Consider the following 16,017-nt stretch of genomic DNA (forward strand, 5'->3'; position numbering starts at 1 on the left):
CTTGTCATGGGCAAACACAGAAAAACATACATTGAGGACATTCTACAAAATAACTTGCCATATTCTTCAAAAATGTCAGTCATCAAACACAAGGAAAGACTAAAGAACTGTTCCAGGTTAAAGAACTAATATATGACAACTAAATACAATGACCCTGGATTAGACCTTGAGGAAAAATGTTTCCATAAACCACACCACTGCTACAACTAGGACAATTGAAATAAGTTCCATAGATTAAATAATGGTATTATACCAATGTTAATATTGTGACTCATATTTACATAAGAGAATAATCTCATTAAAAATAATACTAAAGGAAGCCACAACAATGAGAAGCCTGCACACTGCAATGAAGAGTAGCCCCCGCTCACCGCAACTAGAGAAAGCGCGCGCACAGCAACAAAGACCCAACACAGCCATAAATAAATAAATAAATTTATTTATTTTTAAAAAATACTAAAGGTCTTCCCTGGTGGCGCAGTGGTTGACAGTCCACCTACCGATGCAGGGGACACGGGTTCGTGCCCCGGTCCGGGAAGATCCCACATGCCGTGGAGCAGCTGGGCCCGTGAGCCATGGCCGCTGAGCCTGCGTGTCCGGAGCCTGTGCTCCGCAACGGAAGAGGCCACAACACTGAGAGGACCACGTACCGCAAAAAAAAAAAAAAAAAACACCAAAGTATTTAGGGATAATCACATTTGCAATTTACTTTCAAATGGTTCAAGAAAAAACATATGGGAGGGAGTATGATGAAGGAAATACAGTAAAATGTTAAAGTGGAATTAATTAAAGAAGCTTCACCTAAAGCTGGAGTCAAGACAGGCCTGTAAGGGAAGTGCTCAGGCCCACCAGGCATCATCAATTACCCCAAACAGGAAAAAATGGCCCTCCACATCTCGGGCAGGAAGGTGTCTCTGCTTACTATCCCGCAGGAAGAAGAAAACTCTCTTTCCCACGACAGCCCAGCCAATCAGAGGCAGCAGCAGCCCATCAATGGGAAGCCTCCATACTCTGGATCCCCAACCCCTCCAACAGACTCTTTGGTTATCACAGCCCCTATAAAAGCAAGTTCCCTTTCTTATTCTCTGGATTTTCCTGTGATCTGTCACAGTTCGCATGTCCCGAATTGCAATTCCTCTGGCTATTCTGAATAAACTCACTTTTGCTGGTAAATTAACTGGCTATTATATTATAAAAGTTAACATTAACAACTGAGCAATAGCTGGAAGAGGTAAATAGGAGTGCTTTTTACTCCTTTTATAACTTTCCTATAATTTTGAAGTTAATGAAGAATTTCAAGTCAATCTAGTAAAATGGAATATCCCATATACGTATTACTAGAGTAACTGACGCCCTCAAACTATACCTAAAAACACTCCTAAATTAAAAATCTTAATATAACAAGTTAATATATTTGTTTAAAAAATAAAAACTTATGTTCAAACTCTCTAGAGGTAAAAATAATAAAGTAATTGGGAGAAAGTACCTGTAACATAAGATACAGAATTACTTATTGTGCTTAATAAACATGTAAGGCAAGAAGAAAAATCATCCCAGCAACAAAGTTGGACAGGGTATGAATGGCAATTCATATGTGAAAGAAGAAACAGAAATGACCTATAAACGTCTGGAAAGAATATTTTAGCTCAGTAATCTCCAAAGAAATACAAATGAAGTAAATCCACCAGAAAACTATCATAATTTACCCTCCAAAGCAGGAGTTTTTACACAATAACAATAGTTATTCTGTGCTTATCACATGCCAGTCTCCCAGTGCTTTCGTGTGGTATCTCAATCCTCCCAGTTCCGTGAGGCGGTACTATTGCCGCATGTGGCAGGGGGAACCTAGGCAGGGGGTGAAGTGACTAGACGAGGATCTCAAGCAGAGAAGGGGCAGGGGCAGGCGCATCCACCCAGACAGGCTGACTCCAAGCCCACGTGGCTCTAGGGAAGAATAATGGTCCTGAACAAAGATTTAACAAGAGGATACCGGCTCAGGTTAAAATGGGGAAAAGCTGTAAAACAGCAATGAAAATTCAGAAATAACCATCACAACCCATACTGGAGGAGAACGCCAAACGGCAAGGGAAGTTATCAGCTGCTCTCAGGAACCTCACGGTAAACGGAGCCAGTTACGTGAAAGGTGCACCGTGGAGATCAAACAGTCAGAACACCCTCTTCTCAGGGCTGAGGAAGGGCAGCTGGCTTTCTTTCTGCTGCTTTTCTGTATCGTCCAAGTCTCCTTTAAAGAGCTTGTTTTACTTTTATTATAATAATTCTTAAAAAGATGAGTAAGAAGGAAGGTCAATCCTGTGAGGGCATCTCTGAGGACAAGGTTGCCAAAGGAAAGGACCCCAGATCACAAGCACAGCACACAGCCAAGGGACCAGCCTGGCCTGGGTGACAAAATGAAGACTAGACACAGTGCCCGCCTGTGCCCCCTTGTGGCTGCACAGCCTGCCAGACAGAGGGAAACCAGCAAAAACATGACTGGATACTCCTCCAATTTTTTTGGAAATAAAGCAACATGCTCCTAAATAACTCATGGGCCAGAAAACTCACAATAGAAATAGAAAATGCTTTTAACTGAACGATACATCAAAACTTACTTATAAACTTAAGTGTACATTTAAAAGGAAAGCCTGAAAATCATTTATCTAAGCATCCATCGAAGAGAACTTTCTCCTCTGTGGGAGGATTTACTGCAACTTCTTATTTTTTTTTTTTTTTTTTTTGCGGTACGCGGGCCTCTCCCGTTGCGGAGCACAGGCTCCGGACGCGCAGGCTCAGCGGCCATGGCTCACGGGCCCAGCCGCTCCGCAGCATGTGGGATCCTCCCGGACCGGGGCGCGAACCCGCGTCCCCTGCATCGGCAGGCGGACTCCCAACCACTGCGCCACCAGGGAAGCCCCTGCAACTTCTTATTTTTCAAACCGTGGTCGCAGACCATTGGTGAGTTATGATTAACATTTATTTAAATTGAAAGTATACATATTATTTATACCTATATAAAGGGATAGTATACATCTTTAATTTTAGCTATACCTTATAGATTTATTAATAGATTTATTCATTATCTGTATGTAAGCAATAGTTTCATAAAGTACAAAATAGGATGCACACATGCCATATACTGAAAATAAGAAATACGTGTCCATTTATTACACTGCCGTCTCAGTTAGTTGTACGGTTTTATACACAAAGGTATGGGCATGGTATACACTGCGTCTCTCACTAAGGAATGGCCCATGCTGGAAAACGGCCACTCTTACACGACGGCAAACTGAGCAACAGAAGCACCGCGCGGCCAGCTGGACAGGCCATTCCAACCACAGCCACACCATTTCTGCCCTGTACACACAGCGATGGCTCCTTAAGGCCAGGCTGCAACCTCTCTGATAGGCTCAGGCTTTGTTGCCTCACCTTTTCAGATTGCAGCCAGGGAGCAATCTTATAACTACTTGCAAGCCTGGGAATTCTGGTGGCGTTTTCCCATACAGTTATAGCTCAGCGATCAGTTTAGAGGTTGTTCTCCATCCTTCAAATCTTTATTCTGCCTACTCAACGCAGAGCAACCCTCTTCAGCAGTGATGTGAGGATCCTGCAGCCCCTGCCTGTTCTATGTTTCCCAGTCTAGTAGAGCAACGTTGGGATGAACCTGTAGACACCAGAGAATCTCATAATGTAATTTCCAGAAAGCATATCTTTTATTTTAACTGTATTATGTAGAAAGAATTTACATTCATTTAATGTCGTTCACAGGCAATTATGCTATCCTCTAAGAGTGAATGTGTAATTATTCTGTAACAACTTCCTTGCATCATTTTTTCTCTAGGTAAGCTTTGTAAGTCTTTGAAATTGAGAAAATAACATTTGAACTAATAAAGTTGAAAAATCAGCATTTTTTTAAAAAAGAGGCTTTAAAAAAAAAAATACAGACTGCTATAGAAGTTCCCTTGCCAAAACTGATTCATATAAGAGCTAAAGTTTGTTTGTTTACAAAATTACTAGAAAATAGAGATAAAAGAAAATGACTATATATGAAAAGTTGGATGTGTGTTTTCAGTAGAAGGTATGAGGGGGACTTCCCTGGTGGCACAGTGGCTAAGACTCCACGCTCCCAATGCAGGGGGCCCGGGTTCGATCCCTGGTCAGGGAACTAGATCCCACATGCATGCTGCAACTGGAAGTTTGCATGCCACAACTAAGGATCTTGCCTGCCACAACTAAGGACCCGGTGAGCTGCAACTAAGACCCAGTGCAACCAAATAAATATTAAAAAAAAAAAAAAGGTATGAGGAATAAGGATACATTTTTGTTGAAAGGAAAAAAAGAAAGTAATTTTGTTGTAAGTAAAATGATTGTTCCAGAATAAGAAAGGAAAAAGGACAAAACTTGAATGGATATAAAAAGCTGTAGGTTTATAGAAAAGGAATCTGGAGAAGGAATTTTATGTGTAGTCACGTTGACTAAGACTGGAATGGATTTATACAAGTTTTTAAAAAAGGAAGAATTTTAATATCAAAATTACACTGGTTCTGGGACTTCCCAGGTGGCTCACTCGTTAAGAATCCGCCTGCCAATGCAGAGGACACGGGTTCGAGCCCTGGTCGGGGAAGATCCCACGTGCCGCAGAGCAACTAAGCCCGTGCGCCACAACTACTGAGCCTGTGCTCTGGAGCCCGTGAGCCACAACTACTGAGTCCGTGTGCCACAACTACTGAAACCCAACGCTTAGAGCCTGTGATCCGCAACAAGAGAAGCCACCACAATGAGAAGTCCGTGCACCACAACGAAGAGTAGCTCCTGCTCGTGCCAACTAGAGAAAGCCCACACACAGCAAGAAAGACCCAACGCAACCAAATATAAATTAAAAAACAAAAAAAATTACACTGGTACGAAATTAGAATTTGCTTTTCTCTGTTAAAAGGATAGTTTTCTTAGATTATTGGTCTGCTCTTAATAAGAAAGGGTAAACAAATGTTTTTCTTTACCTTTAATGTAATATGTCTAGAAAACTAAGATTCTATGATTTGTCTTTATTGGGTCTTTGATTACTTAAGAAAACTGAGTCTTCTCTATTAAAAGAGACAAGCTCTTTTACAACTATGTAACTTTTCGTATGTGTTAAATTTCATGGGAAGCATTTTCAAATAAGAAGTGATGCTGAACTTTTTTTAGGATGTATTTATGTGGAAATTATTAATAAATATTCCAAGACTTCCCTGGTGGCACAGTGGTTAAGAATCCGCCTGCCAATGCAGGGGACACGGGTTCGAGCCCTGGTCTGGGAAGATCCCACATGCCGTGAAGCAACTGAGCCCGTGCGCCACAACTACTGAGCCTGCACTCTAGAGCCCATGAGCCACAACTACTGAGCCCACGTGCAACAACTACTGAAGCCCACGCGCCTAGAGCCCGTGCTCCACAACAAGAGAAGCCACCACAATGAGAAGCCTACACACTGCAATGAAGAGTAGCCCCTGCTCACCACAACTAGAGAAAGCCTGTGCACAGCAACAAAGACCTAACACAGCCATAAATAAATAAATAAATTTATTGAAAAATAAATAAAATAAACATTCCAGTAATCATATGAAATTCCCAAAAATCTGGTATGCCCTGATATAATTCCAGCTCTTTTCATTTACAAACAGTTATTATTTTACTCTGATGCTTTTGCAAAAATGTTCCTGCAAAAGTGCTTCATCTTCAAAGAGATTCATGGAAAAGACCCTCACAAGTACTCTAGAATGTAGGCTTCTGATAAGTGCTCGCTCATTAGCGTTCTGTTTTCCAAAATTAAAGGACCCTTTTTCTCCTCTTTTAAGCTGTCTGCAACTTACAGCAATTTAGTAAACATTTATCTTTTTCTCCCTACCTGGTCCCTCAAGAATTCTGAAACTCCTATTAAATATTCTTATTTTTCATAACAATACATATTTGCAAAAGTTAAGTAAGAATCTGTTCTTGTAACAGGACACAACTGGACAAGTCCTTGGCTTGGCCTCTTAGCCTAAAGAGACTTTAAAGATCCAATATGAGATTCCTCATGAAAAGTTCCAACGAAACAGATTTTAAAGAGCCTATATGGTCAGTCGCTATTCCTGCTGCACTTATATAAATAATCAGGCCAAGTTTATTGAAACTAGACTAGTTATCTTTGATAACTATCTTTGGAGGTGATTATAGAGAGAAAAATTATGTTTCAATAATACACCTTTATGTACATCAGATTCTAGTACTATTAATTGTCTTTTAATTTGTTTTCTAAGTGTAAACTGGACTGAATCCTGAATTCTTCTGACTTCCTCCAATATGTGGCTAGAACTCTTACAATTTTCTTCCACTCTTGATTTTTGAATCACTATGAAACTAAAACTGCCCTTTTTCCGAAGCCCTGCAAGCAAAAGCTGGACAACTTGATACAAACTTCAACAGCTCATGTGAGGACGATTCTCATGCCTGTTGCTGTGTGGCCACTCAGAAAGATCACCAGAGACATTCACACTGAAAACCAGGAAAATCTGTCTAATTGCCACACTTGTCCTCAGTGCATCTGAAGATGCTTAGAACCCAGCATCTAGAAATCGTCTCAACTAGCTGCTCTCCAAACTCAGAAACTGAATTTATAATTTCCTTGAATTATTTACCATTATTTTTCTTTTGCTTCCATAGAAATGCCTCTCATTGAATCACCTGATTGCGCAGATCATATAGAGGCCTAATTTATGTGGAAAGACATCTACGATGCTGCCTCCTGAAGTAAACACCCAAGGTGCATCCTGTCCTGAGGAACACTGAGGACATGTGATTGCTGACACAGCATGTGCGCCTCCATAAACAACTTTTGAAGTGTTTGTAGACTGACTTAGAAAGGTAATACCCGAATCTGATTATAACCCATTTGATTTATTTAATTGATTAAATTTGGGCTCCGGGAAATTTTTCAATCTTGATTATTGTTCTTTTTATAGTCATCACATTAATTTCGCAACAGTTTTAAATGCCTACCAGCAGCCACTCACATACCAAATGGTATCCATCAGGATCAGACACCTGGATGAAATTTGCAATAACCACATGAATGATGATCAGACAACTGGATGAAATTTGCAATAACCACATGAATGATGAATGAGGGTGACTACATGGCCCTCCAACCTGTCAATTCAACTAGTGAAAACAGCCAATATGTGACTCTTCAGCCTGACTACAACAACGGTGGAGAGAGAGAATAACACGACACTGGTTGGTGATACTCTCAGCCGGCTGAGACAATGACCAAAATGGGGAACTGTTAAAATCAAAAACAAACAGAGCCCACCCTCGAAAATTCCCTGAGCAGACAAAACCAGTTTAATCATACAAAGGCTAATTTAGCTTATTTTGCAAGACTAACTTGACCTGGGTCATTTCTTGTTTACACCTCTGGAAATCATAAAGAAACTTGAACTGCTTCCCAAGGTTGATACGAGGTAATCACTGAAAATTCTAATATTGTAACCAATCACTGTGAAGAATAAACAGTTACTGCCTTCTCACAATATAAGCTCTTTATAACAATATATACCCGAGCCTCATTCAATGTTTGGGTTTGTGCACTCTTGGTTTGCAAACTGTCTTTGTGGTGTGTGCGTGATAAATTTTTACTAATGATTCATTGGCTTTACTTTTAGCTATTTATGAACCTTTGACAAAATCCTAAACAAAATACTTATCAAATTGAATCCAACAATATATAAAAAGTAAAGCACATGATGCCCAAGCTGAATCTATACCAGGTTTACCAAGGGCCATGAAACAACAGAATCATACAAGGATGAAGGAAAATCTACAAGAACTGCACAGAAGCCCCATAACACAGCAAGTCCACATCCACGTCCTCAAGAACTGGGAACCTCTGTGCCCCGAAACACAAGTCTGAGATTGTTCACAGCAGGATGATTCATAATAACCCACTGGAGGCCCTGAAGGATATACAACAAGCACAGGCATAAACAAAGCATGGCGTCTGCATTCGACAGTGGGGAGAGACAGACGTGGGCTTCCACGCTGGGATCACAGTGGGCAGAGGAGAAGCAGGCGGGGAGCTTCTGGTAATGTGCTTGCCCGACGTGGTCACGTGGGCGTGTCCGCTTCATAATTAATCCAAGGGCTATACGTATGGTTTGTGTACTTCTCTAAACATGTGCCAGACTTCAACAGGAAAGGTTTATTTAAAAACTACCGTTATTTGGGCACAGGTGGAGCTGGGGGTACAGGCAGGCCTCATTTTACTGTGCTTTGCTTTACTGCACTTCACAGACACTGTGTTTTTTACAAACTGAAGGTTTTTGGCAACCCTGCATCGAGCAAGGCTATCAGTGCCGTTGTTCCAACAGCATTTGCTCACTTCATGTCTCTATCACATTTTGGTAATTCTCACAATATTTCAAACTTTTTTATTATTATTATATCTATTATGGTGATCTGTGATCATTAATCTTTGATGTTACTATTACAAAAAGAATTTGACTTGCTGAAGGCTCAGATAATGGTTAATATTTTTTAGCAATAAAATATTTTTAATTAAGATACGTACATCGTTTTCTTAGACATAACGCTATTGAACACTTCACAGATGACAATATAGTGTAAACGTAATTTTCATATGCCCTGGGAAACCAAAAATTCACGTGACTCACATTACTGTGACATTTGCAGTGGCTGGAATTGAACCCACAGTATCTCCTAGGTACACCTTTATGTGTCTTCTTTCAATGTTACTAAGAAGACGCAAAAAAATAACTCATTTTTGTGTTATAACTGTGCTACTCTGAGCCCCAGTGCACACATTTGATATACTTCAGGCCTACAGCAGGATTCAGGAGCATCTGAAACCCCTTCCATTTTTAAATGAGTTTTATTCCAGAGCCCCCTGCCTGAGATGGGCCCCTGGCCTGAGCACCCCAAGTGAGCAAATGGCTTGCCCTCAATGACATCAAGGTTGTCTGACTTCTTGGCCCCAAGCTAACGGTACCCACGCTGTGTGACTGAGCATCCCTGTGCCAAGGCCGCCCTTACCTGATCTCTCCGGCCCTGTGGTCTGGGAACTGCTTGTGGAAATGCTTCAGCGCCTGCATCACAGCCGAGGTGCACTCCACATATGTGTAGTCAATCATGATGTCCCCTGGGAAAGAAAAGGAAGGCTTGAGAAGTGTGCACTTTACCTCAGCTGCCCAATTCGGCAATTCAGGCCAAACCGTGACACAGGAGAACGCCGTAACATGCAGAGCCTGTACAACACATCACGAGCCTGACCATCCTCCAAAGGCACGGAGGAAGCACCACCAGCGAGCAGCCCGGTGACGTGGCCACCAGGTGGGAGGGAGGCACCTACACAGGTGACCTGGAGGCCCATCTGTGCTGCAGGACAGCCAGGCCAGTGGGAGGGTAACAGGGAAGCGCACACAGCAGAGCTGCAGCCCACCCTGAGAAGGCCTCCACAGGAGCACATCTGCCAGTTACAGGAGCCCGACAAATGCAGACCCGGAAGGAGGGGACAGGGGCGCACGCAGACGCAGCAGGAGGACACAGGCAAGCGGGTCCCCACTGTCACCTCCCTGTGAGGAGCTGTGGGCTCCGTGAGGAGCATTCAGGAGACAGGCCGGCCTCCACGGAAGACAGAGCAGGAGCCGGCCCAGGCTCGGGCCAGAGAGCTGGTGTGAATCCCACCCACCTCCGAGAGGCAGACTGCAGCTTTTCTATCCACAACCAGGGTCACCGCACCCTGGCAAGTCGAGAAGCACGGAACACTCTGGTGCCTGGGGGCTCCTTAGAGCATCCGCCCGCATCTGCCAGAACATTGTTGGTACTGCCCCCCGCCAGGGGAAAGAGCTCCAGGCTCTGGCGAGAGGTCCAACCTCAGGCATGCAGGGCCCCCGAGTCTGTGGCCACGTAACTGGCCGAGCACTCACCGAAGATCTCCGAGGGGTTCAGAAGCTCCAGAAGGTGTCCCCCACGCTTGGTCTCGTAGGTGGCAAACCCTCCATCAGGGTTTCTCATGCTCAGCAACTAAAACCAGAGGGAACATCCTGAGAATTCACCCACGCGCTGAGCACGTGCAAGGGCCCACAGGCTGTGGCCCAGTTTCTAGAAACACCCCAAGGCTAGGAACCAAGGAGCAGGGATGGGAAAGAGGGAGCCGGTTTTCATGTTAAACCAGGACCCTCAGGCGCCCAGAACAGTGGGCTGCAACCTTTATCAACCGGGTACTCCGTGACCACCCGGGACCACTCCCCGGCACGTGCATGCTTACCACTTATAAAGCACACGTGCGCCACCAAATTATGTGATCTCCACCGTAAAAATTGGAAAAAACTTGGGTGTGCTAAGAGGGTCTGTGGTGGGGTGGCCAAGACTCCACGTGCACAGTGCCCTCAGCTGTGTGACCAGAGCCCCACACCCAGCAGCCTCACCACAGCGACAGCATCGAAGAGCCGCTCTCGTGGGACGTGCTTGGCGACAAAGGGACACTTTTCCTGCAGGAGAAGGAGGGACTTCAAGGCCTCAGCTGTGCAGTCGGCAACAATCCAGCCACAGTCCAGTGTGCTGAAGGAGAAGCCGCCCTGGAAAGTGTGGGGCTGTAAGGGTGGAGGCCAAGCCCACACCTGGCCACCCCAGGCCATGGCACCTCGCACGCCTGCACAGAGCCAAGGCCCATCCACAGCGGAGGTACAGCCACAGCCCCAAGCCACACACACGTGGACGGCCTCCAACTTCCAGCACAAGGACTGCAGCCTCTGCCCGTCACCGCCTTCAGGCTCTACTGTGGGATGGGCACAAGCAACCCGCTGTGAGAACGCAGCCATGGCCATGCCCATGCCCCCACGTGCTGCAAGAACTGCCCTCCCCACTCCGCCCCTCATCACTGCCATTCATGTTCTGGCAGCTTATTTAATGTCTGCAGGTGCTGCTAAGTGCACACAGTGCGTGACATGGTGGGGTGAAGCCCACAGAGCTCAGCTGCTGCATTTATGCACAACTCTTCAGTCAGGAATATCTTGGGTACATCAGTGGAACCCCGCACTGTGCATCTATCAGAACAGGAAGCCGAGGAGAGAGCCCTCCTCGAGGGCAAAGCCCGGCTAACTGAGGCGGGTGGGGTTGGCCGCGGTACCTTGCTCATCTGGCGGTAGTACTTCTGGTAGTCGGGGAGGTTGTCTGGGACCTGGTGAGAATCCGAGGGGCAGGAGGGAACACGTCACCACCATAGTACATAGACGCTGGGCAGGGAGGGGCCAGCACAGCAGGACATGCAGGGACCCAGTGCCGCCGCCCTCATGGTCACCAGTGCCAGTGGGAACCCTCCAGGTAGCACCCACGTGGCCCACTGCCCCCACCCACAATCAGGGCACGGCCTGGGCTGGAGGGGCACCCTGCCTGTGCGAGGCACGGACCAGGCCTGGTCTCACCTGCGAGACCCGGAGATACTCATGAGCCTTCTGCAGGCAGGACGAAAACTCTGGCCTGTGTTGTGCACCCGCCTGGGAAAGAGGAGGGGGTGAGCCACTAGCCGGCACATGCCTGCGCGCGTGGCTGGTCCCTGGACGACCCTGGCGATACCCGGCCACCACTGGGAACCAGGAGCAAACTCACCCAAGTCTCGGGGCTCTCGGGTTTCTGCCGCCAAGTCAGAAAGACATGGTGGAGCGACAGCAGAAGAGATGGTCCACACCACCCTGGCCCCAGCCCCAGCCTGTGCCCACAGGGCCCCTGCCCATCTAAGGCAGGCCCCCACGTGGCCCAGACTCCCCCCCAAATCCTGCCAACCTCATTCCCACCAGCATAAAGACACGCTCCTGTTTCTCTCTAGTACGTGCTCAGAAGCATCCGTAGTGAGCAATCTGAGCACTGAGGAGAGCCTGGAGCCTGCTCCCCCTACAGAAGACCCCACCACCTCGCCACCTCGGGAACAGCCCTCACAGGGCCCCTTGCCCCCGAAGACTTCAAGCCAGCCCCACACCCAGAGCTGCCAGCAAGACCACCGTCTCGGAGCCCAGGTAAGCGAAGGGTCAGGGCCGGCAGGTGCCGTGTCCGGCTGGATCCAGGGGTGGACATACAGGAAGAGCAGGTGGAGGCTGGAGAATGAGGGACAGAGCCACATACCTCCAGCAGAGCCTGGATGGCGAACGCGGTGTCCCAGATCTGCGAGCCATTGGTACCCTGTGCAAAGAGGACAGCCCTACAGCAGCCACCTCCCACCCCCACCCCAACTTCCCAGATCTGATGGGTGCCTAGAGGGCCAAGGAAGGTGCAGGGGCATCCACCAGCTCCTGCAGAGAGGTAGGAGTCCAGCCGACTCCTCACCCCAGGCTCTGGGCTCTGTACCCCTAAAGCCCACGAGGCCCTGAGAGACTTGGTCAGGCAGCCAGGCCACCAGCCAGGACAGAGCTCCTCAGAGCACTTCCAGGATTTGGAAGATCACCGCCATGGCCTCCACTGCTTGCCCACTGGCACGGAGCCCAGACAAATCGGTGGCACTAAGGGACACGAGACACTGCAGCCTGGCAGGACAACGTGTGGGAAGAACACACACAGCGCCTGGCCAAAAAGACCTGAACCGATCAAGCCTCAGGGCCGAACCGCCAGTTTGCAGAAAACCTGGGGTGCAGAGCAGGCAGAAGGTAGACATGCTAGGGACAAATGACCCAGGAGAGAAGGGCACCAGGAGACTGTAGGACAAAGGCAACAGCAAGGATCAGCCTCCTGGACTGGATCCTGATACCAATGAACACACAGCAAAACCCCACCGGGGGCTGCCGTGAACTCAGTGCGGACGGCACGGCAGTTTTGTCAGGACCAGAAGCCCTCGTAAGCTCCAGGGCTGGAGGTGTCAAAGCGGGTGGGGAGCCACATGAGGGCTCGTCACCCTCCTCTACTTCACGTGTTTCAGGAATATTTTCACACAAGACTGGCAGCGTGGGGGCCAGGGAGCTGGAAGTGGGGCTCAAGTGCACCTGGCAAGGGCACCTGGGAGGGTGGTCTGCGCTGGGCGGGGCTGGGCCCACGTGCACTCGTCCCAAAGGGCCCAGAGGTCAGTGTGACCCAAGGACATTGCTGGAGGTGCCACATTTGCACATTGAGTGACAGGAGACAAAAGCTCCCGGCTCGCTGACCCCAGGGTCCCTGCAGCCGGGACAGGACCAGGTCAGCCCAGGCTGCCCGGTGACCCAGGAGCCCCACCCCCAGGGACACGCACAGGACGTAAGCTGGGGGAACAGCATCTACAACACCCAGACACTGGAAATCAGCAAACGGTACAAAACAGAGGTGCGGTGTACGCGGAGAGGGGCCACAGGAGTGTGTCTCAGGACTCTGAAGGTGGTACCTCTGGGATGCTCAGCTCACGGGGCAGCAGAGGGCACGGGTTCTACTCTGACCGCATCCTGCTGCTGTCCTGACCCCGCTAACCAGAACCAGCATGCGAGCTGTGAGATCATCAGCTGTCCAGCAGCAGCTGGGCTGGCGTCTGAGAACCACCGTGGCCCTCGTCCCCCCCGAGCTGCAGCTCTGAATGACTCTGGTGTACAGACTGCTCCCGTGGTGTGGCTGCAGGCCCTCAGCTCTCCCACCACCCCCCAGGGCCTGTTAGCATCCCTGCCAGACAGCACACACCCAGGAGGTGCCCGGCGGTGCCCCTCAGATGCGGGACAAGGGGGACCTGCAGCCACTTACCACACGCTGACAGAACACATCGGGAGGAGTGACTTGGGATCTTAACAAACCCGAAAGGCAGGAACGGTTGCAAGTAAGCAAGCAGCTGTGGCCCTACAGCCCTTACCTGCACTTTCATGCCATCGAGGCCCAGCCTGCAAGATGAGTCCATGTCAGGGAGCAAGGGCAGAGCCGGAAGTCAGGGGCCCAGAGCACGTGTCCCAAAAGCAACGCGCCCACGCAGCAGGGGACACGTGAGGACAGCTCCCACCCCCCCCACCCAGCTGTGTGGAGGGCCCACCAGGGGAATAGGCCTCCCTCAAACACAGAGTTCCCTGCATGGGACACGCTGGCCTTCAGGCTCTCAGCCACGCCCTTCCCGAGGGCCACGCCCTTGCCGCCACACTCACCAGAGGTAATCGGGAATCCTGGACAAGTGCTCCTGGAAGGCAGAGGAGGCCGGCCCTTCCCTGTGCCAGCACGCAAGCATGTTGACGGTTTTCGAGATCTGGAGGAGACGGCCCTGTCAGGGCTCTGCTCCACACCTGCCGGGCTTCCCGGGCTTGAGGGCCGCAGACCTACCCCACCGAGGCCCCAGCACGGCCTTGCTGCAGGCCAGGCCTTCTGCTCTAACCACTTTCCCAAGCACTCACTGCTACCAGGCTGCAGCCCTGCCCTGGGAGAGGTGGGAATGGGCCAAGGCACGTGTGCCAAGGAGGGAGGGGGACGGCAGCAGCGAAAAGACAGGGTGACCTGTAGAGGTGACGGGAGCCCAGCCAGCTGGTGAGCAGAACCGCCACGAGGGTGACGGGCAAGGCAGGGACCCCTGAGTGGGCACATGGGTTGTGGTGTGTCCTGAGCTACCTGAGATAACTCAGAGGATGGAGGATAGGGCTGAGGGCCACGGGAGAGATGGAGCGACTCGGAGGTGAGACCAGAGGCGCAGGGCCTGACTGCTCAGAGCAGATGTTCTAGAGGCCCAGCTCTCCCACCCCGGGACCTCCTAGGCCAAGGTCCAATTACAGCGCATTTCTAACTTGCTTTACGCAGCCTTAGGTCAGAGCCCACGCAGAATCCCCTGGCGCTGAAAGGGAAACAACTGGCCCCTCGGTGGGGCGGTGGCAGTTGACGTCCCCGGGGTACCACCCGGCCTCGAAAACACCTGGGAGCAGGGTCACGCGTGGGGCTCATGGACACTGCACCCACTGGGCTCACACAGAGAAGCCGTGGGCTGACCCAGCACGGCGGCCACGGTCACAGCCGCCCGAGGCTCGCTACAGCGCTGCCTCCTGCACCCAGTGCCCTAAGGCTGCAGGCCAGCCTCCCGACCCTGCACTGGCCACCCGGGCTCACAGCCCCACGGGGCAGAGCAGAGTCAGGAGCCCAGAGGCTCTGAGAAGCACGTCTCGAGTCACCAGCCTCAACAGCAATCAGGAGTGGAACGCAAGCACCCTGGCCCTGCAAACCCCGTAGGAGAAAGGCAAATGGTGGGTTATTAGGGCTGGGGAAGGGGAGAGGACCGGGGGAGGAAAAGCAGCCCACCCCACCGGCCAGAGAGACCTCAGGAGGCGGCCTCAAGAAGCAGTGCTCCAGACACACCAGGTGGTGGGACGGGAGGGCGGGCCAAGCACAGGGGTCCTGGGGGATCAGAGGCCCAGGTCCCACGTAAAGGTGTGACCGCCTCCAGTGGGAGACCTCACCTCCAGGGAGACCCCCACTCCCAGCTCCATAGACACAGGCCTCTGGGCAACCCGCCCCCAGTCCTCGCCCACCCCAGGCCCAGACAGCCAGTGGGCGAGGGGCGCTGACCGGGCCGATGCTGAGGTACTTGGTGAAGCGGTCGTCGGCTGCGATGTGCTCGTACAGCTTCTGGATGGCCCGCTGCCGCAGGCCGGCGCTGTGGTGGCGCTCGTACAGGTTGAGGATCGCTGCGAGGGAGGGGGGGCGTCAACAGGCACCAGACACGGAGAGGAGTCCCAGCCCCAGCACAGACCCCCCAGGGTGGTCGGCCCACAGCGGCCAGTCTCTGGGCCCCCCCTTGCCACCCCCTCACCCACTCTCCTTGCCTGCTGGTGCAGCCCCCTCCCTGGCATCCTGGTGCTGCCCTACAGCCCCCGCAGCCGTGCAGAGCGTGTTGCCTCCCAGTGCCGACAGGGCGGGTCCCGGCTCCCACCCCAGGGCCCGTCTGCAGGACCAGTGAGGGAACGAACGAATGAATGAGGGGGAACGTGGCCGCCTGCGCACACAGCACCCGCCAGGCTCCAAGGGGAGGCCACTCGGCTCTGAGCAGCCAGGAGGACCCACGGGAGATGGGCTTGG

At 50.3% G+C, this 16,017-nt stretch overlaps 1 protein-coding gene across 4 annotated transcripts in view; it reads right to left on the reverse strand.

Moving 5' to 3' along the window:
- LSS (lanosterol synthase) overlaps window positions 1-16,017 on the reverse strand; it is a 42,543-nt gene that overhangs the window by 17,203 nt on the left and 9,323 nt on the right. For 3 of the 4 annotated variants that reach the window (XM_079922302.1, XM_079922303.1, XM_079922301.1), the window contains exons 9-17: window positions 15,508-15,626; window positions 14,109-14,206; window positions 13,826-13,853; window positions 12,151-12,207; window positions 11,457-11,528; window positions 11,162-11,212; window positions 10,461-10,610; window positions 9,960-10,056; window positions 9,067-9,172 (exon numbers count right to left, since the gene is read on the reverse strand). In XM_079922302.1, the coding sequence (XP_079778428.1) occupies window positions 9,067-9,172; window positions 9,960-10,056; window positions 10,461-10,610; window positions 11,162-11,212; window positions 11,457-11,528; window positions 12,151-12,207; window positions 13,826-13,853; window positions 14,109-14,206; window positions 15,508-15,626 (778 nt within the window). The remainder of the gene's footprint in view (window positions 1-9,066; window positions 9,173-9,959; window positions 10,057-10,460; window positions 10,611-11,161; window positions 11,213-11,456; window positions 11,529-12,150; window positions 12,208-13,825; window positions 13,854-14,108; window positions 14,207-15,507; window positions 15,627-16,017) is intronic. The other variant, XM_079922304.1, reaches the window with a different exon arrangement.

Source organism: Stenella coeruleoalba (genome assembly GCF_951394435.1).
Source record: "Stenella coeruleoalba genome assembly, chromosome: 5".
In the NCBI taxonomy this organism is placed as follows: domain Eukaryota; kingdom Metazoa; phylum Chordata; class Mammalia; order Artiodactyla; family Delphinidae; genus Stenella; species Stenella coeruleoalba.